Source organism: Sinocyclocheilus grahami, unplaced genomic scaffold (assembly GCF_001515645.1).
Source record: "Sinocyclocheilus grahami isolate Dianchi unplaced genomic scaffold, SAMN03320097.WGS_v1.1 scaffold39.1, whole genome shotgun sequence".
Classification (NCBI taxonomy): Eukaryota; Metazoa; Chordata; class Actinopteri; order Cypriniformes; family Cyprinidae; genus Sinocyclocheilus; species Sinocyclocheilus grahami.
This window is the reverse complement of record NW_015505218.1, coordinates 3,187,632-3,211,675: the sequence shown is the minus strand read 5'-3', so window position 1 is coordinate 3,211,675 and position 24,044 is coordinate 3,187,632. Positions and strand designations below refer to the sequence as shown.

At 35.6% G+C, this 24,044-nt stretch overlaps 2 protein-coding genes across 3 annotated transcripts; one reads left to right on the top strand and one right to left on the bottom strand.

The window, feature by feature from the left end:
* Positions 1–541: 541 nt before the first annotated feature.
* On the top strand, positions 542–4,492 carry LOC107581932 (protein unc-119 homolog A-like). The gene is made up of 3 exons (XM_016267626.1): positions 542–667; positions 1,520–1,692; positions 3,986–4,492. The coding sequence occupies exons 2-3, from the start codon at positions 1,563–1,565 to the stop codon at positions 4,096–4,098; spliced, it is 243 nt and encodes an 80-aa protein (XP_016123112.1). The 5' UTR covers positions 542–667; positions 1,520–1,562; the 3' UTR covers positions 4,099–4,492.
* Positions 4,493–5,915: 1,423 nt separating this feature from the next.
* Positions 5,916–17,884, bottom strand: slc13a2 (solute carrier family 13 member 2). Of its 2 annotated transcripts, none has more exons than XM_016267624.1 (12): positions 17,759–17,884; positions 15,062–15,190; positions 13,304–13,440; positions 12,985–13,217; positions 11,713–11,896; positions 11,179–11,301; positions 10,866–11,075; positions 10,628–10,758; positions 8,765–8,907; positions 7,118–7,279; positions 6,854–6,991; positions 5,916–6,742 (listed from the first exon to the last, which is right to left on the bottom strand). In XM_016267624.1, exons 1-12 carry the CDS (start codon positions 17,858–17,860, stop codon positions 6,605–6,607), a joined length of 1,830 nt encoding a protein of 609 aa, XP_016123110.1. In that variant the 5' UTR covers positions 17,861–17,884; the 3' UTR covers positions 5,916–6,604. The 2 variants fall into 2 exon arrangements, with proteins under 2 accessions (XP_016123110.1, XP_016123111.1); XM_016267625.1 differs by having other exon boundaries at positions 8,765–8,904.
* Positions 17,885–24,044: the final 6,160 nt, after the last annotated feature.

Below are 24,044 nucleotides of genomic sequence, written 5' to 3'. Positions count from 1 at the left end.
TGATAATTAATACATTACAAAAACATTGTAAAAATTACTTTGTAATACATTGCATTACATTGTAATAAACTATGTTGACAACCATCTTTTGTGACGTTGAGTAGCCCAATCACACGTTGGTGGGCGGAGTTAGTGTAAATGGCCTCTGCCAAAAAGGCTGGCTATTTGCACTTGGTGTAAACACTCCGTTATAATTTTCTGACCACTAGGTGGAACTGTCCTGAAACTGCGCAGGTATTGTCATCATGGCTGTGCTTGAATATGAACAGAAACACTGGGAACATAAACTATTGTACTGGACTGAACTGGGATGTGATTCATGGAGTAACTGCACTGAATGTGTGTGTGTATTTGCTGTGGAAAACAGCTGTCCATAACTTCAATGAGGAACAGGAAGAATGGAAATGTCTGTTGTCTCTGCTTTGTTGTTTTAGTCCTTTTAATAAGTTTAAGTGAAGCCCAGGAACACATTTGACTCATCAATTGTCATCACTTGCAATGATGAATTATTTTACTATTTTGATTCTGATTGTAATGTTTTTTGTTTGTTTGTTTGTTTGTTTTAAGATAAAGGAGGGGATAAAAGAGATGTTGATCCAAATGCTGGCCGGTTTGTACGTTATCAGTTTACACCAGCTTTTTTACGGCTACGTCAAGTAGGAGCCACGTAAGTACAGTTCATAAAACTAGTCAGTGTATACACTACAGAATCCTAAAAAAATAATAATAAAAAAAATGTTTGAGAGTTTCCACAAACATATAAACCATATTGAAACAGAAAATAGTTATTTTAAACATTAAAATTGAACAATATTACTCTTTATTGTATTTTTGCCCAAATAAATGCAGCCTTTGTGATGAGCAGAAGAGATGTCTTTACATTAAAACTCTTATCTCTCCCATGCTTTTGAATGGTAATATATGTTGGATTGAATGCACAGTTTTCCTAGAAACCATAAGCTTACTAAATGATCAGTTCTTCGAATTTCAATATCTTTTAAACGCTGGAGTTTAGTAAAGTTACTAAAAATGAGCCCATGCAGGTTATTATTAAGCATTTGCATGATTAGATCATCACTGTAGTCCTGCTGTCTTATCATATCGTCCTCTCTTGCAAAGAGATTACATATTTAGAAAATAAGCACAGTAGCACATGAAAGGACAGACAGCTGATGTTCATTAGTGGAGCTGTCTCATATTCCAGAGCAACAGTTGCATGCTTATTGAGGTCAGATATAATAATCAAAACAAAGCGAGCATAAATCATTTCTCCAAATTAAACCTGTCAAAGGAATCTCGTCATCATGCTAAAGGGCAGAATATAGAAGTAAATGCAGTAAGCTACTCATTTTAAATAATGAATCCGGTTCACACAACACATTGAGGAATGGAATGCTGAACAGTTGTTGGAAATGAATAGGGTGTAGTTAACAGCAAACCCAAGTGAAGAGTGAAATGAATACTGAAGAACGAAAACTGTCAACTGAATATCTTCCCTGCCTTGTTTCTGTGTTTTTAGTGTTGAATTCACAGTAGGAGACATCCCCATCAATAACTTCCGGATGATCGAGAGGCACTATTTCCGTGAACAGCTGCTGAAGAGCTTCGACTTTGAGTTTGGCTTCTGCATCCCGAGCAGCAAGAACACCTGTGAGCACATCTATGAGTTCCCACCGCTCTCAGAGGATCTCAGTAAGTGCCATGAAGATTGTAAACTGTCAGATATAACCCTGCACTACTATGCCCTTGCATTTAAATGAATCATTTGATACAATGCACTTATTGTGTACATTCATGTTTTTACATTGTACTTATATTTTTAAAAATACCTGCATCTAATTACATCTGTAATGAATTTCTGTCATTACACTGTTGACCCATTCCTTACACCTTAACCCACCTTTAAACCTACCCATACCACCAAGCCTGTCCCTAGCCTTACCCGTATCCCACCTCGATAGCAGTACATTGTACTTATTTTTTGATGTCAATACATAGTAGCTAAGGCCACCTAATATAAAGTGGGACTGCATATTTTGCTAGAATGTACTGCTTTAAATGTCACTTGGCAACATTTTACTCAAAGTTCTCTAATGGGTGTTTTAAAAAATGTTTCACCAAGAATAATCTTAAACTTGATCAAATATTGAAATGAAAATCTTTTGTTTGTTTGTTTGTTATATTGATGCGAGTTGGTTGTCAATTGTTGTTTTTCATTACTTCTCTGTTACTATTGTTTCTTTTAAAATACATTGATCTTGCCTTGAAAATAGCTATAGATGCTGGTATGGCAATAAAAATCAGTAAAGACCACGAGATATACCTCTCAAAACTCGGTTGTTCAAGGGATAGTTCACCCAAAAATGAATATTCTGTCATTAAATACTCACCCTCGTGTTGTTCGAAACCCGTAAGACCTTCGTTCATCTTCGGAACACAATTTAAGATATTTTTGATGAAATATGAGGGCTCTCTGACCCTCCCATAGACAGCAAGGTAACTACCACGTTCAAGGTCCAGTAAAGTACCAAGATGTTCGACAAAGTAGTCCGTGTGACATCAGTGGTTCAACTGTAAAGTTACGAAGCTACGCGATTACTTTTTTGCAAAAATAACGACTTTATTCCACATTTTCATCTCTACTGCGTCACTTTGGTCGCAAGTTCACGACAGTACTATGATGCGAGCGTGTGGCGGCGCCGGCGCTGACCCAGATCTGGTGTGATGACATCATTACGCCGGATCTGGGTCAGCGCCGCCACACGCTCGCGTCATGATACTGTCGTGAACGCGCGTCCACAAGTGTCGATCATCTTTGTACTTTTCTGGACCTTGAACGTGGTAGTTACCTTGCTGTCTATGGAGAGTCAAAGAGCTCTCAGAATTAATCAAAAATATCTTAAATTGTGTTCCGAAGATGAACGAAGGTCTTACGAGTTTGGAACAACATGAGTGTGAGTAATTAATGACAGAAATTTAGTTTTTGGGTGAACTAACCCTTTAAGGGGTTGTTTTTGAAAGAAGCCTCTAATTAAAAAGGTTGCATTTATTTGATCAAAAATGCAGCAAAAACGTAATATTGTCAAAAATTATTCCTGCGATGCAAAGCTAAATTTTCAGCATTATTACTCCAGTCTTCAGCGTCACGTGATCCTTCGGAAATCATTCTAATATTTGAGGTTCGAGTAACATTCCTTATCAATGTTGAAAAAGTTTTGCTGCTTGAAAATCATGTTTTTTTTTTTCAGGATTCTTTGAACAGAAATTTAATTTGTTTAATTTAATTTAAATTAAAAACAGCATTTATTTGAAATAGAAATCTTTTGTAACATTATAAATATTTTTACTGTTACTTTTGAGTAAAGTAGTAATTTATTATATATATTTTTTATCTTACTGACCCCATCTGATGGAAATGCAAGAAGTTTATTTGAATTCTCTTCCTGTCTTTATAAACAACATACAAAAAGATAGTTTGGTCTTGTACTGTACCTGCATGTTGGTTGCACAACATTAATTTGGTGGACAATTTAAAATGTATATACCAGTATATAGATCAATATTTTAACAAAACTGCTTCACTAAATTAAATCATAATAGGATAATTATGAATTGCATACTTAACATTTTTATTGCATTTTTATTTTTATTGCGTTATCAGGAAATTGATTTTTTTTTTAAATAAGGTCCTTTATTTATTTATTTTCCCCTTTTTAACCCAATAATGAATATAGCACAAAAAAATGCAAGATATTCAAAGCAAGTTCCTCATATAATGGTCTATTAAGATATACAAAAATACATTAAGAGAAAGAGATATATTGAAGGCACTGAATTAATATATTGTATTTTTGAATGTAGTAATAGACCCAGAAAGAAACAAACATGTCATTGACCTACCAGCATCTATGAAAGGAAAATCCTGTAGCTTTTAAAAAGCTTAATTGTTGTTTGTGTATCACTTTGTGTTTTCTCTTTATTTCAGTACGGGAGATGATCCTCCATCCTTACGAGACGCAGTCTGACAGCTTCTACTTTGTGGACAACAAGCTGGTCATGCACAACAAAGCAGATTATTCGTACAGCGGAGGCCCTTAGGACAGAGGTGGGAGGGGACTGAGGCAGAGAGTTTGACTGACAGACCTAAGAACCAATCACATGTCTTTGTCCAGCAGCCACACCCTCCTTGAATCAGTGTCATAGACGATGCGCCATGCCTGTGTTTGAGATCTAGAGAGACGTATCGTAAGGTCACGTCCAATGCATACATATCCTATTCTGATTTCACACTGCCATCGTTCACATCAGCAAATATAGATATTAAAGTGTTTATTTTGTAACATGCCCCAATGATGAGTAAATTCCCTTCAGTCCCATGTTTTGTATGGGCAAGGCACTGTAATGTGAATGGTACTTAGGTTTTACTATTCAGTGTGTGTGTGTGTGTGAGTGTGTGAGTGTGTGAGTGTGTGAGTGTGTGAGTGTGTGAGTGTGTGAGTGTGTGAGTGTGTGTGAGTGAGAGAGGGGGGTGTTTAACACTGATAAGACCATTCTATATTGTTGATGTTGATGAGTATTTCTTTCCCTGTCAGAATAAGCTACATCATATTTCTTGATATCTGTGGACTTTTCATCCTAAATAGAATATGATATGATTTTATGTTGAGACCTTGACATAATTGATAGATTTGTGTTGCATTAGATATATTTTGATACGTGAACAAGCTTTCAGTTTTGAGATGTCGATTATTTGTGTGGATAAAAACAAAAAGCAAGCAAAAAATGAAGTCAAATCAGTTCAGATATTCATGAAAACGCATAACTTTTGCATTCAAAGGTCTGCGTCAAGTTTCTGATTATACGTAATTCACGCTCCAAATGAGAGGTTGTGTAGATTAAACGAGATTGTAAAAAACGCCTACTGAAAAGGGAACACAGCACACGTTATAAGCCTTGACATTTCAAACGTCTGGTTCGTGTGGTTTCTTTTTGTCTTCAGACAAAACAAAAGGAAAGAAATAGCCGTTCTGAGCTGTCTAAAGAACAGTAGTTCAAAGGGATCACGAGAATGGCGTCTCTTCTCGTCTCTCCATCTAGCATTCCCTTTCTCACACATTCCAGTAAGCCATGGCTGTTTAGTGCACATAGCAGAGGTTAGATTTAACATCTTATCCAAGGATGTGCTGTATCTATGATCCTTGTATTCAGTGCAAAAAGTGCATTTAGGAGAATGATTTACCTGTTTTTGGATTCTGAATAAAAAGGAGGCTTTCAAAGACTTCTACAAGCGCTTAAAAGGAGGAATAACTTGAAAAATGTTTCTAGTCAGATGTAATATGTGCTTTATTTATGATTGTGATTTATTGTAAATGGTTTTGAGGGGGGAGAACCGTTCAAATGCCAGTTTGGAATAAAAGAGAAATAAATGTATGTTGAATTATTTATATTTTTTTACACCGCACTTTATTTTCTTAGGAACATTTATTTCAGATTTTTAATTTAGTGCTTAGCACTATAAAAATGTATTTACATTATTTACATTACTGTTAAAAAATGGGTTCAGTAATTTTTTTAGGAAGACATTAATACTTTTATTTTACAAGAAATAAATAAATACTATTTCACAACTACAATATTTGTAATATATTATGCATCAAATTGGTATATTAATCTTGTGATCATGTGACACTGAAGACTGAAGTAACGACTGCTGAAAATTCAGCTTTGCCGTCACAGAAATAATAAATATACTAAAATAGAAAACCGTTATTTTAACATTCACAATATTCAATTTGTAATAAAATAAATGCAGCCTTGGTAATATTCTTTCAAAAACCCTAAACTTTTGATCAGTAATGTAAGAGTTAAAAAAATATTTTAAAAACGTATACGGTCCTGATATTTACCTTGCAATAGCAATTTTCTTCAATAATATAAATGACATTTTATGAAATGATTACTTGAAATCAGTTCCCAACAATGTTGCTGCAAGTGCTGTAAAATGAAATTTCCCACAAGACTTCACAAAACTAATTTTATTTGAGAAAAGGCACAAATTCTGAGAAATGCTGTGACTTTTACCTACAAGTATTTACTTCTACAAAGTAGGGGTATTTAAAAATCTTCAACTGTGTTACTTAACAGATTCAGATTTTATGATTCAGCCATGTATTAAATAGACTGTGATCCGAAAAGGGATCTAAAATATAAAAGGTATTGTCCAGACCCTATAAATTAATGTAATTTTCGTGAACCAGCACAAATCGAAGACCAGAAAACCTTTAACCCGCACTGGGGTAGGAAAAGTGCTACATGGAAGCCAACGCACATTTACAAAGTCCTCACACTTGAATGACTTTAAAGATGTAAATAAGTGATACAGAGGCTGTAAATTCTTACCAGCCACTTACATAGTGCTTGAAAAGACGCTGTCTAAAGGTTTGAGAAAAGCTGAGCTTTTGCTCCAGAGGGCATTGATGAGGGGACGGGCACTACATGCTCTGCATACTGTGACTCTTTTGTCCATTTGATGATGGTATTTTTTGGATTAGCTTCTTTTTCCCCCTCTCTCTCCCTTCGGCATTCTAACAAAACCAAAGAATGTTCATGGTGTGCTTGTGACATTTGTGGCGTTGGCCCATGAGGGAAAGGTTCCTAGATTGAACATCGCCGTTCCCCATGTGTTGATGCCAAGGTTGATGGATAGGATGCCAATTATGTTGAGAATGAAACCTGCCTTTGCCTTCAAACCAAAAGAAAATACAATTATCCACTAATTTTTCCATAAACAATGTCTCAAAAATTTATTTTGACTGGAATATCAAAGACTCATGTAAAATGTGTTCAGCCATACCATATCCACGACTTTGAGGTTTCCATAGGAGAAAGCGATGGCGTTGGGTGGAGTGGCTACAGGAAGCATGAAAGCCAGCGATGCGCTGATGGTGCAGGGCAGCATCACGTAGAGAGGATGGAGCCCGATGGTTGTGGCCTGCAAATAGATGTGACCTATTATTAGCACTTCCATACTCAAGTTACATTTTTGAAAAGCGCGGCAACATAGAATATGTGGTCGGTATTGTTAAGCTACTTCAGGCTCTGTATGCTGTGCACTCACCATAGAGGCCAGAATGGGCAAGAACAGTGTGGTGGTGGCTGTGTTGCTGGAGCACTCTGTGAATGTTCCCACCAGGAAACACAGTATCAGAGAGATGGCGAAGGGTGGGATGCTCTTCAGTGGGGCCAGACTTTCACCCAGCCATTTTGACAGTCCAGACACCTACACAAAACAAACAGACAAAAACATAATGACATTATTATATTATATTTAGTGCGGTCAAATGATTAATCGCGATTAATCACATCCAAAATAAAAGTTTTTGTCTACATAGTATGTGTGCTGTGTGTATTTATCATGTATATATAAATACACATTCATGTATATATTTCAGAAAAATGGGTAATGTTTACATATTAAGTATATTTATTTATAATATAAATTATATGAATATAAATATAGACATGTAAATATTTTCAATATATACTGTATGTGTGTGTATTTATATATATATATATATATATATACATAAATATACACAGAACACACATGTTATGCAAACAAAAACTTTTATTTTGTATGTGGTTATTCGCGATTAATCATTTGACAGCACTGATTATATTATATTAGTGTTTTTTTAGCATCTAAAGTACATTAGATTATTTTAATATAACTTATTTAAAATTAAAGGAGACCTATTATGCCCCTTTTTACAAGATGTAATATAAGTCTCAGGTGTCCCCAGAATGTGTCTGTGAAGTTTCAGCTCAAAATACCCCACAGATCATTTATTATATCATTTTGAAAGTGCCTATTTTGAGTGGAAGCAGAAATGCTCTGTTTTTGTGCATGTCTCTTTAAATGCAAATGAGTTGCTGCTCCCCGCCCCTTTTCCAGAATAGGACTGTGCCTTTATAGCTCGTACCACAGATACTCTGCTAAAAAACATTGGTTTTGATTATCATGTCTATCGTGCTGAAATCATGCGTTTTAACCATATTAGTTTAAACTTCTGATATAGGGTTTTCTGAGCACATACATCTGAAGCACGCGCACAGAAAGCGGCTGTCACATGGCATGTGATTACTAAACTCTTCTTCTCTTTCATGTCTTATTGCACTTAAACTGTCAAATACACACAAGTTTATGTTAAAAGCACACAAATTACAAAAACTGTTGATTATGTCTGTGAAGGTAAGTTACTGGGTTGTTCTTTTTCATGTTTTCTGGCTTAGTAGATGCACCGGGGACTCGATTATAGTTAAATCGTTTCATTAAACTTGGAAAAAGTCAGATTTTCATGATATGTTACCTTTAAAGGGGTCCTATTATGCTTTTTTACAAAGTCTTGATTTTGTTTTGGGGGTGTACTAGAACAGGCTCTCATACTAGGTTGTTCGAAAAACACATTATTTTTCACATATTTTACATTATTACAACACCTCTTTCCCCAGTCTGGCATGAACGGCTCGAACAGTTCCTGTATCAAATGAAGGCCTGCCTTCTGAAATAGGAAATGTGCTGTGATTGGTTAGCTGGGCCAGTGTGTGCTGTGATTGGCAGCACTCGGCGCCTCATCTCCTTTTGAAGTGAACGTTGAGCTTTGTAACTTTGCAGATCTTTTTTTATGCTCAAACAGCAACATTACAGACTAACTAAAGTTGAAAAAGTGAAAAAGCATAATAGGACCCCTTTAAGTCACCTTACCTCACTTCCTTTTGCCAAGGCAAATCCTCCGCCCAGGAGCAGCACTATGTTCCAGGGCATACGTTCATTGACCACCTTCCAGTTTAGAAGAGTAGGAGTGCCTTTCAGTTTCTTCTTCTTGTCATTCTTCTGTTTTTCTCCTCCTTTATAAAACAGATAGTCCAGTAGATCTGGTTTAAGACCTGGTTTAAACTTATGGCACAATGTTCTGTTCAATTACTCTGAATGCAGAGGCACCTCACCTTCCTCCACTTCTTCAGCTTCTTCATCACGTTCATCATTAGCACTGGCTAAACATGAACAGTCTAGCCGAGATGGAATGACGAAGAACAGGGTTGACATGAAAATGGCCACAGTGCCATCGGTGACGTATCTTTGCGGAGAAAAATAGAAAATATAAAGAAATTAAAATGCAAAGAACATAACTTTTTTTTTTTAATGTGAACAATTACTTAAAGTTTTTGGGTGAAGTTTACTCACTGTCCATTTTTGTTAAAGAGCTCAGTAGCCCAGCCTGGCATGAACCCTGGTTCTCGTGTGAACCATAGGATCACCAGGATCACAAAGATGACAAGCACAGCAGCCTCAGCAAAAGACATTGTTCCCAGCTTCTTGTATTCATTCTTCATCACTCTGTAAGCGTCTTTGTCTCCCTCATTTTTTGAACCGCAGCCAAAAGTTTTTTTAAAGCTGAGAAACAAAATCACCTCAAATTGAAATAATCTAACTAGTAGTAACACTTTATGTCCTAGACACACTTTCTAATTTAATGTAAAGCATGCAAGTTACTTACTTAAAGCCCAAGTACATGAACTGCAGCCAAAGCCAAGAGAGCGCAAGCATCAGCACCATGTTAGGAAAGGCAAAACCGAACCAGCTGGCAAAGTTGATCACATCATTGTTTTCAGGAAAAATGCTGCAAAAATGTGCAAAAATATGTGTGAGAAGAGACCTGACCAGCACACACACACACACACACACACACACACGGTTATTTTTATGGTTTATGGGGACTCTCCATAGGCGTAATGGTTTTTCTACTGTACAAACCGTATTTTCTATTGCCCTACACCAACCCTACCCCTAAACCTACCCCTTACAGGAAACTTTCTGCATTTTTAGATTTTCAAAAAAACTCATTCTGAATTATATATAAGCCTTCTGAATTATGGGGACACTGAAAATGTCCTCATAAATCACCTTCTCGTTGTAATACCTATGTCATACCCATGTTATTATAAAAATGTGTCCTCATACACCACATAAACATGCACACGCACACACACACACACACACATATATATATAACAGGACACTTGACAGACGTACTCATCCATCTGGCCCTTGAGAATAAGATTTGGTGTGGTGCCTGTTAGGGTGGCTGTTCCTCCAATGCTGGCAGAGTAACACACAGATAGACTCATTCCTTTAAAGAGACAAAGGTACTTTGCTTCCCGTTCTCTCCTCCTGCGTTCAGAGAGTGCATTGATTCCTGCCTCCATGTCTGGGTTGTCTGTCAAGATATAAATCAGGTGGGATGTAAGTTTTAAGACTGTGCTTTAGACTATTACCACTGATTCTGATTGGTCAGTATTGGCAACGTTCAGTCCACGCTCTCATTGCATCTCATTTATCGATTGTAGTCAAAATTAACTTTTTGAAACTCCAAATCAACTTAAACAATTGCTTCATTCTTTGAATGAATCAACAAAATGATTCTTTCTTTGGAAACATTTGAACGCTCATTCTTCTGTTTTTCTCCTCCTTTATAAAACAGATAGTCCAGTAGATCTGGTTTAAGACCTGGTTTAAACTTATGGCACAATGTTCTGTTCAATTACTCTGAATGCAGAGGCACCTCACCTTCCTCCACTTCTTCAGCTTCTTCATCACGTTCATCATTAGCACTGGCTAAACATGAACAGTCTAGCCGAGATGGAATGACGAAGAACAGGGTTGACATGAAAATGGCCACAGTGCCATCGGTGACGTATCTTTGCGGAGAAAAATAGAAAATATAAAGAAATTAAAATGCAAAGAACATAACTTTTTTTTTTTAATGTGAACAATTACTTAAAGTTTTTGGGTGAAGTTTACTCACTGTCCATTTTTGTTAAAGAGCTCAGTAGCCCAGCCTGGCATGAACCCTGGTTCTCGTGTGAACCATAGGATCACCAGGATCACAAAGATGACAAGCACAGCAGCCTCAGCAAAAGACATTGTTCCCAGCTTCTTGTATTCATTCTTCATCACTCTGTAAGCGTCTTTGTCTCCCTCATTTTTTGAACCGCAGCCAAAAGTTTTTTTAAAGCTGAGAAACAAAATCACCTCAAATTGAAATAATCTAACTAGTAGTAACACTTTATGTCCTAGACACACTTTCTAATTTAATGTAAAGCATGCAAGTTACTTACTTAAAGCCCAAGTACATGAACTGCAGCCAAAGCCAAGAGAGCGCAAGCATCAGCACCATGTTAGGAAAGGCAAAACCGAACCAGCTGGCAAAGTTGATCACATCATTGTTTTCAGGAAAAATGCTGCAAAAATGTGCAAAAATATGTGTGAGAAGAGACCTGACCAGCACACACACACACACACACACACACACGGTTATTTTTATGGTTTATGGGGACTCTCCATAGGCGTAATGGTTTTTCTACTGTACAAACCGTATTTTCTATTGCCCTACACCAACCCTACCCCTAAACCTACCCCTTACAGGAAACTTTCTGCATTTTTAGATTTTCAAAAAAACTCATTCTGAATTACATATAAGCCTTCTGAATTATGGGGACACTGAAAATGTCCTCATAAATCACCTTCTCGTTGTAATACCTATGTCATACCCATGTTATTATAAAAATGTGTCCTCATACACCACATAAACATGCACACGCACACACACACACACACACATATATATATAACAGTACACTTGACAGACGTACTCATCCATCTGGCCCTTGAGAATAAGATTTGGTGTGGTGCCTGTTAGGGTGGCTGTTCCTCCAATGCTGGCAGAGTAACACACAGATAGACTCATTCCTTTAAAGAGACAAAGGTACTTTGCTTCCCGTTCTCTCCTCCTGCGTTCAGAGAGTGCATTGATTCCTGCCTCCATGTCTGGGTTGTCTGTCAAGATATAAATCAGGTGGGATGTAAGTTTTAAGACTGTGCTTTAGACTATTACCACTGATTCTGATTGGTCAGTATTGGCAACGTTCAGTCCACGCTCTCATTGCATCTCATTTATCGATTGTAGTCAAAATTAACTTTTTGAAACTCCAAATCAACTTAAACAATTGCTTCATTCTTTGAATGAATCAACAAAATGATTCTTTCTTTGGAAACATTTGAACGCTGGCGGCTGTTTATCAAAACTGGTTTGACACTTCACAAACCAGTTGCAGATGTTTTCATGAAAGTGTAATATACATATTATAATAATATAATAATTAAATAAAAACTGAGCCTATATTATAAAACTGTCCTGAGATCAGTTAAACCCATATATTAGTTTACTGGTTCATTGGTTTACCAGATCAACACCTTCTTGTTGCAAAACGAAATATAGAAATGCTTCAGTACCTGATTTACTGAAATCACGTGATTTGCGAATTCGAAGCTTTATGAGATATTTAAGACATTATAGACCTAAATCATTTTAAATGCCATATGCCCTTGTGAAATTAACCATGGTTTTACTACATATAAAACCAAAATACAATGGTAACCACAAATTAACCATGGTTTTGCTACACTAACCATGTTATTTGTGGTAAATCTGTGGTTATACAAATAGTAATCAATACGCCAAAAAAAACATGGTTACTACACTTTTACTATAATAAAACCAATAAACCATGGTTCATTTTCGCAATTGAATTTAAAATAAAGGCTGTGAAGGAAAAGTTACACTCTTTACAATGTCATGCACTGTATAAAGGTCCTAGATCATGTAATTTTTATTTGGTGTTTTATTATGGTGTTTTTTTCTACTGAAAGTTTTTTTGAAAACGACATTTTGTCATTTGAGCAATCGGTATGTTGGTTAACAACAGCGCAATCCACTGAATGCGCTGTACTTCTATTACTACCTCATTTTCATTCCTGTCATCAATTATTCAATTCAATAATTTCAATTCAGTGTCTACAAATGTACTTATAGTTTTTGCTGAGCAGCAGAATAATAATAATAAGTGTCAACATGTTCGACTTACTGTTGGGTTTGTCTCCAGTGACATTGTCTAAAGCTTGTTTGATGTTGACCTCGGCCAACTCAAACGCATGGTTATCTCGGCCTTCCCTCAGCTCTTTCTCATCAGAGTCTGCCTCTGTGGCGCTGAGCTGTTCAAGAACAGCTTGAGAAATGGGAAGCATCATGGCTGTGGTGGCCGTGTTGCTGATCCACATGGAGAGGAATGCTGTTACGATCATGAACCCCATCATCAGCCTGCAGAAGTTAACAGACAGAAAAAAACAGGTGAGTGTGAAACAGAAGTAAAGTAGGCTATTAGTTTTCAATGTGTGTGGTCTTACAAAGCAGGCCGAACTCCAACTATTAGGAGGACACTGAGAGCGATGCGCTTATGGAGATTCCAGTGTTCAACAGCTATAGCCACCAGCAGACCACCAATAAACAGCATGTTGGTGTCCTTTAGGTACTCAACACACACCTGAAAGACAAAGTAACAGTTACATATTTGGCTCTGCTCAATATGGTTTCAGTTTACAATGCAATACTAGCCTGCTGTTCACAGTCTGCACTACAGAGCCATCAAAATAGCATGGTAATGTGAAAAATTATATTTCAATCTTTTTTTCTCTCTCGCAAAACTTTTTGTTCAGTCGCAAAACGTTTGTGCTGCAAATAATATGTGACCCTGGACCACAAAACCAGTCTTAAGGTGCTGGGGTATATTTATAGCAATAGCCAAAAATACATTGTATGGGTAAAAATGATCGATTTTTCTTTTATGCCAAAAATCATTAGGATATTAAGTAAAGATCATGTTCCATGAAGGTATTTCCTACCGTAAACATATCAAAACTTAATTGTTGATTAGTAATATGCATTGTTAAGGACTTCATTTGGACAACTTTAAAGGCGATTTTCTCAATATTTTGATTTTTTTTGCGCCCTCAGATTCCAGATTTTCAAATAGTTGTATCTCGGCCAAATATTGTCCGATCCTAACAAACCATCCATCAATGGAAAGCTTATTTATATGTATAAATCTAAATTTCAGGAAAAATGGACCCTTATGACTGGTTTTGTGGTCCAGGGTCACATATGAGGAAAACAATTTTATTGTTTTTGCAACACTTTTTCAAAAGAACGCAGAAGATTTCCGAGTGAATGCAAGGTTTCTCGGCGACACACTACACTTTAGCAAGGAAATGCTAATGTTTTGCTAGTGGATGCAAAGTTCTTGGGAGAACGCAACACTTTTTCAAGAGTACGCAAAAGATTTATGATTAAATGCAAAGTTTCTCAGGGGCACGCTAGACTTTAGCTAGAAACTTGGAAGATTTCCGGGTGAATTTCTTGGGGGAACACAACACTTTTTCGAGAGAAGGCAAAAGTTTTGCAAGTGAATCCAAAAGCATTTTTTCTTTCCATCTCATATTTTGTTTCCATCACCGTGTCCGGGGCTCTGTCGTATACTGTATACAACCTACTGTTTTTCCAAATTGTATATGAAAATGCATTATGCAATGGTAAACATTTAAGTGGTATAAAGTTAACCTCTCCGAAATAACATTGGTCTTTTAGCATTTTTTTTTGTGTAAAAATGTGTTGGCTATCTCAGAAAAACAGTCAAGATCGTTCAAGTTGAGAGCATTGCATTGTGGGATATGGTAAACAGTGCAGTTATGGTTGCTATGGTTGTATTTCCTTATTGACAGGCTCATTAGCCTGAATATCTAAAATCAATCAGTCCTCTTTAAAGATAGAAAGATAAGGAATATAAAAGACAGATTACAGTTTGATGACATGTTCCAAGGTGTTCATAAAAACTGCTTTTATGGTCCATAAAGTTCTTGAATCATTAGAGATAACGCTTATACAAATAGATTTCATGCTGATGAAGGAAAATCTCTCAAGCAATGTAATCAGTTGTTATTTCAAAGTAATTTTCTGTGTCTTTAGTGCTTGTGACGATGATAATATAATTGATCTTCTTTTATGATAACTATTATATACATATTTATTGATTGCTATATGAGTAGTTTGCTTGTACGTTATGTTTAGGTTTATGCAAAATGCTAATTATGGAATTTTTTGTAAGATACCTTTCCAGACTCCATGATGCCCATCATTGGGAAGAGGATGACAGGTAGCAGGGCAGTGACGGCCAGCGGCATGCACTCTGTGCACCAGTACAGCGCCATCAGGATGATGGCAAAACCACATCTTGCCTCCTGAAGAGCAGAAGTGTCACAAGGTAAGTGATCTTGACAATACATCACCTATTCGAGTAGCAGGGGCACACATTTCTATAGAAGAGAATTATTGGATGTGAATGAGATGCATAACACATCAATGATGCAATCTCAGTTCTATGGTGATCCTTTCATCTTAGGGGAAGAAAAGGTAGGTTTCCATTCTATCTATTACATCTGGTGAAGGTACCAGGGGTCACTACTGTATCTCTCGAAGATGTATTTGATATATGAATATGACTCATATATCTCTCTCTGAATGCTGATAAAAGTAACCCTTGACCATAAACGACTATAAACAATTTTTAATGCATTTTCTTTTATGGGCGGGTTTATTTTATGGAGGAATTGTATCAGTAGAGAAAAGGCAGTATAATCTCTTTAACCCTGTAAAGTCTGACATATAAAATATAGTCAGAAAAATCCTTTTTTTTTAAAAACATTTAACAGTCTATATTAAAACATTTTTTAAGATATTGAAAAAATTGCATGTGTGTAAATGCGTAAGCATTTATGGTACATGCAATGTGATGTAATGATGTAATGAGAATATGGAGCTCACACGGTTTTATTAAAATGCTTATACCTAATTTTATTGAAGGCCCAAACTGAGCTAAAATATGCAATTTGATGCATATGGCCAAAAAGTAAGATGACATTCGCATAATTTGTAAAGTAAATCAATGTTTCGATCTTTATAGCAGTACAGTTGTGCAGTTTCCTCACATAAAAGGCATATAAATATCAGTCATCACTCTATATCTCCCAATTTTATGACTTTGTAAGACATTTACAGTAAGTGCCTAGTTTGTAGTAGCGGGCAAAACATATGATGTTTCATATTTGAATCATATTTGATTAGATACAATTTTAACATTTCCCCCCCTAAATATATAATGTTTGGATAATCAACTAAACCTAAGTTGCTTCAATCCAGTAAGTGTTCATTACTAAAAATGTCAATGTTATTCTTACGTTTACTTTATAAAAATCTGTAAAGGTTTCACAGCAACACACATATACAACGACCTGAAGGAGAGCACTTGCTAAAAAAGTATAAACCTGTATAGTACAAGACTGTGTAGAACAGGGTTTTCACCAAAATTGTGATCATGTTGGTAATTTAGAGGCACAATTTTGTAAATCACATATGACACAGGCTTTACAGAGTTAAACTTTCCAATACCTTCTGGTTTTATGTATGAAAAATACATAAACATACATATAACGGAATTCTATTTTGTATAAGGGCTTTTAAAAATATAAAAACTAAAGCGCATTTAATAGTTTAGCCACTTGGGGTTCTTAAATGTCTGATTGTTCCTCTTTATTAAGAATGTAATGTCAATATTTGAGTTAAATATCCAGTTTTGTTCAATATTTTTTCAGCTGAAGCTCTCTAGGTCAGAGTAACCTGGTCTCCAGGTCTTGAGTAACTTTGGGCCATATGACTTTATTTTCTCTGTTTGTGACTTGAAGTTGACCTCTGCAAGCTGTGTAAATAGAGTATCCAGCGTTCCGCAGTTCATAAATAAGAATTTTTCCAGCCATCATTCAGCTGCTCACGAGGCAATTTTTTTCAAATATGCGGTAACACATTATTTTGATGGTCCCTTTTGCACATTCTGTTGACAATAAGTAATGTTGCAGCTACATGTCAACTATTAGTAAACTGTCTGCTTCATATCTGCTAACTCTTTATTGTGATGCTCTCCCAGCAGACATTCTACTGACTATAAGTAACACGTCAGCTTATTCTAACCCAACCCTACCGGTCTACTAATACTCTACTAACACACTAATGAGAATAAGTAGATATGTAGGTGCAACGTTTTTAATAGTTTAGCCACTTGGGGTTCTTAAATGTCTGATTGTTCCTCTTTATTAAGAATTTAATGTCAATATTTGAGTTAAATATCCAGTTTTGTTCAATATTTTTTCAGCTGAAGCTCTCTAGGTCAGAGTAACTTTGGGCCATATGACTTTATTTTCTCTGTTTGTGACTTGAAGTTGACCTCTGCAAGCTGTGTAAATAGAGTATCCAGCGTTCCGCAGTTCATAAATAAGAATTTTTCCAGCCATCATTCAGCTGCTCACGAGGCAAATTTTTTCAAATATGCGGTAACACTTTATTTTGATGGTCCCTTTTGCACATTCTGTTGACAATAAGTAATGTTGCAGCTACATGTCAACTATTAGTAAACTGTCTGCTTCATATCTGCTAACTCTTTATTGTGATGCTCTCCCAGCAGACATTCTACTGACTATAAGTAACACGTCAGCTTATTCTAACCCAACCCTACCGGTCTACTAATACTCTACTAACACACTAATGAGAATAAGTAGATATGTAGGTGCAACGTTACTTAGAGTCAACAGAATGTGTTAAAGAGACCATCAAAATAAAGTGAAACCAAATATGCAGATGTCACTTTCATATTTCAGTTTTGCTACATTTTCATAAAAAGTTTTGCTTAAGATGTTCATGTCAAGGGCTTTGCAGAAGATTTTCACAAAATACTTCTGCTCCAGCAGAAAAGCACTTACCGGAGTTGGGAGGACCAGCGGTAGAGGCAATATAAGAAAGGGGGTGATGAAGATGATGAAGTAGTTTCTGTTAACCCACAGCCAGCGTAGAACCGATGCCATGTCTTCTGGCCCTCAGCTGCAGATGTCAGGTGTGTGCTGGATGAAGAGGACAGCAAAGTGCTGATGGCGTGAGTGCAGCAAAGGAGGTCGTGCCTGATCAATGTGTTTATAGGTATCGTCACCTAAGGAAAATTAAACATTAACTGTGTGAACAAGGGGAGGGTAAATAGGGGTATGAAGGAGGGGAGGGTAAAAGAGATGGGAAACAAAAAAAGATTAACCCTTTTGTTATCTTTTTCTAAGGCCACAATTCATTGTATTGTTGGAGCACTGACTAATGGATTTATTAAAAGCATATCTGAACTTTTCACACTGCCAATGTCATCATGGAAGGGCAGGTGTCACCTGATAAGTGTCTCTTTTACACCAGAAACATGTAAAGAATGTTTCCTACTGCTCACTTCTGGAAAAATGTGGGAAAAGTGTGGGAATGTATGAATAGAATTGTCTTTGAGCTGGCTTGTAAAGTCACTGCCCTATGAGTTGTTTGGAAAATGAGTTTTTTTTAAACAAAAAAGAAACAAAAAGATTTAATAGTAACACTTTACAGGTTAATTTAATAAACATTGGTTAATTAATTAGGTATCATGAAATATTTTTTACAGTGTTTGTTATTCGACTTTTACAGTTCTATAACGTCACTTTGAAAATGTCATAGTTTTATATAGCCTTGTGCAAGAGCAATATGGCTTTTATTTTACTTTGGACAAAAAAAGATAAAGGTTAATGAATGTTTCATACAAAATCCAGTCTTTTCATAAAACCCAAATTCATGCATAAGAATGATGTGCTGAGCAGGATTACTGTAATAAATTCAGATTAGTGAGGAACAGATCAGCCAAGCATGTGATACACCTGATAATCTTCGGTTCGGTACAAACTGTGACCTTACAGCTTTATCAACATTAATTAGTAACCTTTACAGACTTTGAACTCTCTGCTTGTAATTATTAAGGACATACTTTGGAAATTAAATCAAGTACTACCAGTTGTTCATCTTTGAAGCCCATTGACCAGTACTATGAAAAGTCTCGTTCATATATTATGGCTGTAAATATGTGCTAAAGGTCCAACATATATATTTCTCCAAAGTAATTGTCTTTGAGCTGGCTTGTAAAGTCACTGCCCTATGAGTTGTTTGGAAAATTAGTTTTTTTTAAACAAAAAAGAAACAAAAAGATTTAATAGTAACACTTTACAGGTTAATTTAATAAACATTGGTTAATTAATTAGGTATCATGAAATATTTTTTACAGTGTTTGTTATTCTAGGTTACTGTTCATTTATAAATAAGCTATTATTTACTATTGTTAATTCATATGTTCATTAATAATACATTTGTGTTCATTTATACGAATGTTTAAAAAATGTGTTGGTCGCCTGTATATAGAAATTAACATTATCCAAGACTAATAATGCTATAAAAATGAATGTTAGCGCATTAAACCTTATTCGAAAGTGTTATGGTTATAACACTCATTAAATTTATGTAATTTGTTATTTAATGAATTTATTGTCAATGGAATCCAAAGAATTTTCTCCAGCATTTCCTGCTGGATTCCCAAAACTAGCGGTTATTGATTACCGTAAAAAAGCAGGATGTAGATTGATGGTCAAAAAACAAATGTCACAAATTTGAGTTCTTGTGAAAACGTTCTTTGAATTCAGAAGAAAATGTAAAGACATGCATAAACACTTCGGTGTTATCTTGTTTAACACACACGCTACCGTTTAAAAGCTTGGGGTCAGTATACGGGTTTAAATGGATACTTTAGCATTAAATCGATTGAAAGTAAAGAATTATATTTTAAATAAATGCTGCTCTTTTGAACTTTGTATTCATCAAAGAATTTCAAGGGAAAAATACTAAATGTTTCTACAAAATATTAAGCAGCCATATTCTTTCTTTCTTTCTTTCTGTCCCTTTCGTTTTTGCTTTGTTTTCTTTCATTGCATAGAAAATGCTTTGCGCCTTTACCGTTTGACTTTTACAGTTCTATAACGTCACTTTGAAAATGTCATAGTTTTATATAGCCTTGTGCAAGAGCAATATGGCTTTTATTTTACTTTGGACAAAAAAAGATAAAGGTTAATGAATGTTTCATACAAAATCCAGTCTTTTCATAAAACCCAAATTCATGCATAAGAATGATGTGCTGAGCAGGATTACTGTAATAAATTCAGATTAGTGAGGAACAGATCAGCCAAGCATGTGATACACCTGATAATCTTCGGTTCGGTACAAACTGTGACCTTACAGCTTTATCAACATTAATTAGTAACCTTTACAGACTTTGAACTCTCTGCTTGTAATTATTAAGGACATACTTTGGAAATTAAATCAAGTACTACCAGTTGTTCATCTTTGAAGCCCATTGACCAGTACTATGAAAAGTCTCGTTCATATATTATGGCTGTAAATATGTGCTAAAGGTCCAACATATATATTTCTCCAAAGCTTTGTTCTTCTTTTACCATCTATAGAGTCTGCTCCTTAGAGATAAAGCCCCTTGCGTGTTACATAATCTCACTTACACAACCTTTGGAGTTTATGTACATAAGGACAGCTTTCAATGAAACCCTTAACTTTTCCTAAATATTTAATAATAGTTTCAAAGCTCAAGTATGATATTATATGTAATTCATGCAAATGTTACTGTCAGTTTCTTCTTCGTTGTCTATAGGTATCCTTGTCTAGGCGCTGAGAATATATACTGCTCTCATTTTACAAGGCCCTAATAACAGTAGCTTTATGGAGTTGTTCTGCATGATTATAGATTATCTTCTTTAGTACATTGAGCTTTGCTGCGGCAGGACTCTGTAGTCATCTTTATGGCTGTCTAACAGACACAGTCGATTGGGAAATAATCTCAAGGTCATGAACTATTGTTTCTAGTGCATGCACCTCCCTAACCTAAAAACTAACCAGTTGTATTTTTTTTTTTGTTGAGGAATTTAATATTTCTACACGCTCTGGGTAGTAATTCATATCAAAGACAGCTGGTCTGTCACAGTGTGTTCTCATCAAACAAAGGTCAGGGCTCTCCCAAGGTATTCTTATTACCAATATTACATGACATATCAATTACTCAATTGGACTTTAATTTGGCAGTGGCTGTATGGATTAAATCAAGATAATACTTTAAATGAGGAACTTCTTTGTTCCTGAATTTGGACTTTTATCTCTTTTAAATGATCCACTTATGGATTTTGACATCAGTAAAGGACAAAGTCCTTTCATTTTACATTATCATCCAATTTACACAACGCAATTTGTGCTATTTCTGAATAACAATGTCTGGCAGGACATCAAGTTATGGCCTAAAAGGAAAGATCAAGGAACAAGAGTGATACGAGTTATCTGAGATTCCAGTTTACTCCAGGACAAATTAGTAATTATTTACTGAAATATCTAACAACTTAAATCGGAATAACAATTTTGTTGTTTTAAGCTACTTTAAGATACACTTAAAGTCACATTACTATAGACAAGGTAACATTTCAGTTTATAGCCACTAAAATCAAATAATAATAAGGAAAGGGATAATAGGACAATAGGACATAATAGGAATAATGTTGATCTTATCCTAGTTTATTTATAGGCCTATCTGCCAGTCTGTCTTTTCTAGAATCTGGTCTACAAAAAGTGCAACACATACTGTAAATACAACATTTAAAAAGAAAAAAAATTCAGATTTATATATATTTTGTCTGCTCTTTCTTTTGATGAAATAGTAGCAAACTAAAATATTTACAATAGAATTTCTGCATAATCATCTTTAGTCCCAAGATGCATGAAATTGTTTTCTCCCAGCCATTTCTGTTTCTCCTGATCCATTATTTTTCCGTTTAAATAGTTCGCAAATAGATTTAAGAAAGTATGTCATCGCACTCTAAATATAACCCAGCGCTGGGTTAAAAAGGGACAAACCCAGCTATTGGGTTGTTTTGACCCAGCAGTTGGGTTGTTTTGACCCAGCTATTGGGTTGTTTTGAATTTCTGAGCTTTTTGCAGAGTACGTTTTTAATACAAAATCAGAAAATACTGTTTTACTATACTGAACAGCCAGAAAAAAACACCATATTTTTAGAAATTAAATGTTAGATAAGTCAGGAGAATGATATGTGAAAAGCGTATTGCATATATGCATAACAATATAGGCCTACAGTTGATAGGAATAAAACTGGTGTGTGTTAGTATTACTGAAGTGGAGATTTCTGGCTCAGTGCTTGAGAAAAAAATTATAATTTTGACAAAGTGGCCTTTACAGATATGTATTTGAACTATAATCTACAGGCACAAATGTAATGTTTAATAAAATAATCACTTAAATCTGTTTTTAAAAATGTTTTCTTTCCACTAGTCTAAGAGAAGACATGCTATGAAAGCAAAATAGCCCAAAATCTCAAAATTTGTTGTCTTGCTTAAAAGTAAATTGACAGGAGATTTTCAAACAAATCTCTCTCTTCTCTCTCTCTCTCGCTCTCTCGCTCGCTCGCGCGCGCGCACACACACACACGATGTGCAAAACTCCGCATTTGAACAGTCAATAGCAAATACTTAAACTAATAACAAAACAGTAGCTGATTCAGAAGCGCCAGATTGTCATAGCAAAGTCAGAATGACCTCCTCTCCTAGGTTCACGAAACGATCGTCCATAAAATGCATGCATTGAAACCACGCCTTCTTTTTTTGCATGCACATTTGGGCGGCATTATGCTAATATTTCCAGATAGTGAGGTAGATATGTGGGGGCGTGTTAGAACGAGCCGTTTTAGGGGGGCGTGGCAGAGTCTTAACTTTGATAAAGATTATCTCTTTGGTTTTGAGACTTTAGTCTTTGCAACTTCAGGGATCTTATCTATGCACAATCAGCTTGTAACACTCCAAAGAGAAAGGAAAACTTGAAATCGCATCATATGACCCCTTTAACTGTAAATTTAAGTTAAAACCGTACAATCTAAAACGTTGCTACCGTATTTTTTACGGTAAAATTCCGGCAACCATAGCTGCCGTTTTTTTACCGTAAATTTTACGGAATTTTACTGTGTGCTGATTTGATACTCAAGAAACATTTCTTATTATGATCAATTCTGAAAATAGTTGCTCTCCTAATATTTTTGTGGAAACCGTGACACTTCTCAAGATTTTTGATGAATAGAAAGTTCAAAATAACTTCATTTATTTGAAATAAACTGTAACATGATCGTACAAGCCTATACTATCACTTTAGATCAATTTAATGTGTCATTAAAAAAACAAAACCTGCTGACACCAAACATTTGAATGGCAGTGTATATTTGAATTGGAATATGCTAAATGTTCTATTAGCTAAAGTGTTTATTATGTATGTATGTATGTATGTATGTATGTATGTATGTATGTATGTATGTATGTATGTATTTATTAATATTTTACTATAGTACTTTCTAATATCCTAGCTTATTAAACAGAGACAACTGGTATGGGATGATTTCCAAGTGTAAACACTGTGGTGCTCTCAAAACATTGCTGTGTTTGTTTGAGCAGCTGGAACAGTCCTACATCGCAACACTAGCTCATCCAATGGTGTAAGTTTGGGGAGGGGCTTTCTGTTTTGTCTGACCAATGGCAGTCAAGGGGAGGGTTTGGGAAACCTGTTTACAATTAGGTTTTGCATCAACTTTGGGCACTTTAGGCCCTGTGGACTTTACCCTGACTTTACTTCACTGTGAAATTAACTTTTAAAACACAATTAAAGATATGCACATACATAATGCCCGAGTAAAGAAAACAAAGACAAAAATTAAATAAAACACACTGAAAAAAAATGACATCAGCACAAAAAAGCTTTTTTTTCCCCTGATTAATCCAGCGACCTAAACCATCTCTGATTAAAAATATTGGCCTGTAGAGTCTTGAAGTTCCACCTACATTTCTTCATGTAAAGGATTGTTTTTTCCAAATTCACAACTTGACTGGAAAAGATTCATAATAAAAATATCCTGTTCACAGGTATTATTTACCTTGATTTTGCTTTGTATTGTTCATACATCACATGTTTCTTATCTAATGCTTGCACTTCAGTGACACTAATTACCCTCTTGGCAAACAAGTACACTAACCTTTGATAAAACTTTATTACTTGCAAAATTGTTTGTTGTGTGGAAAATGACAACTGTGGTACACTAAAATATCAGTGAC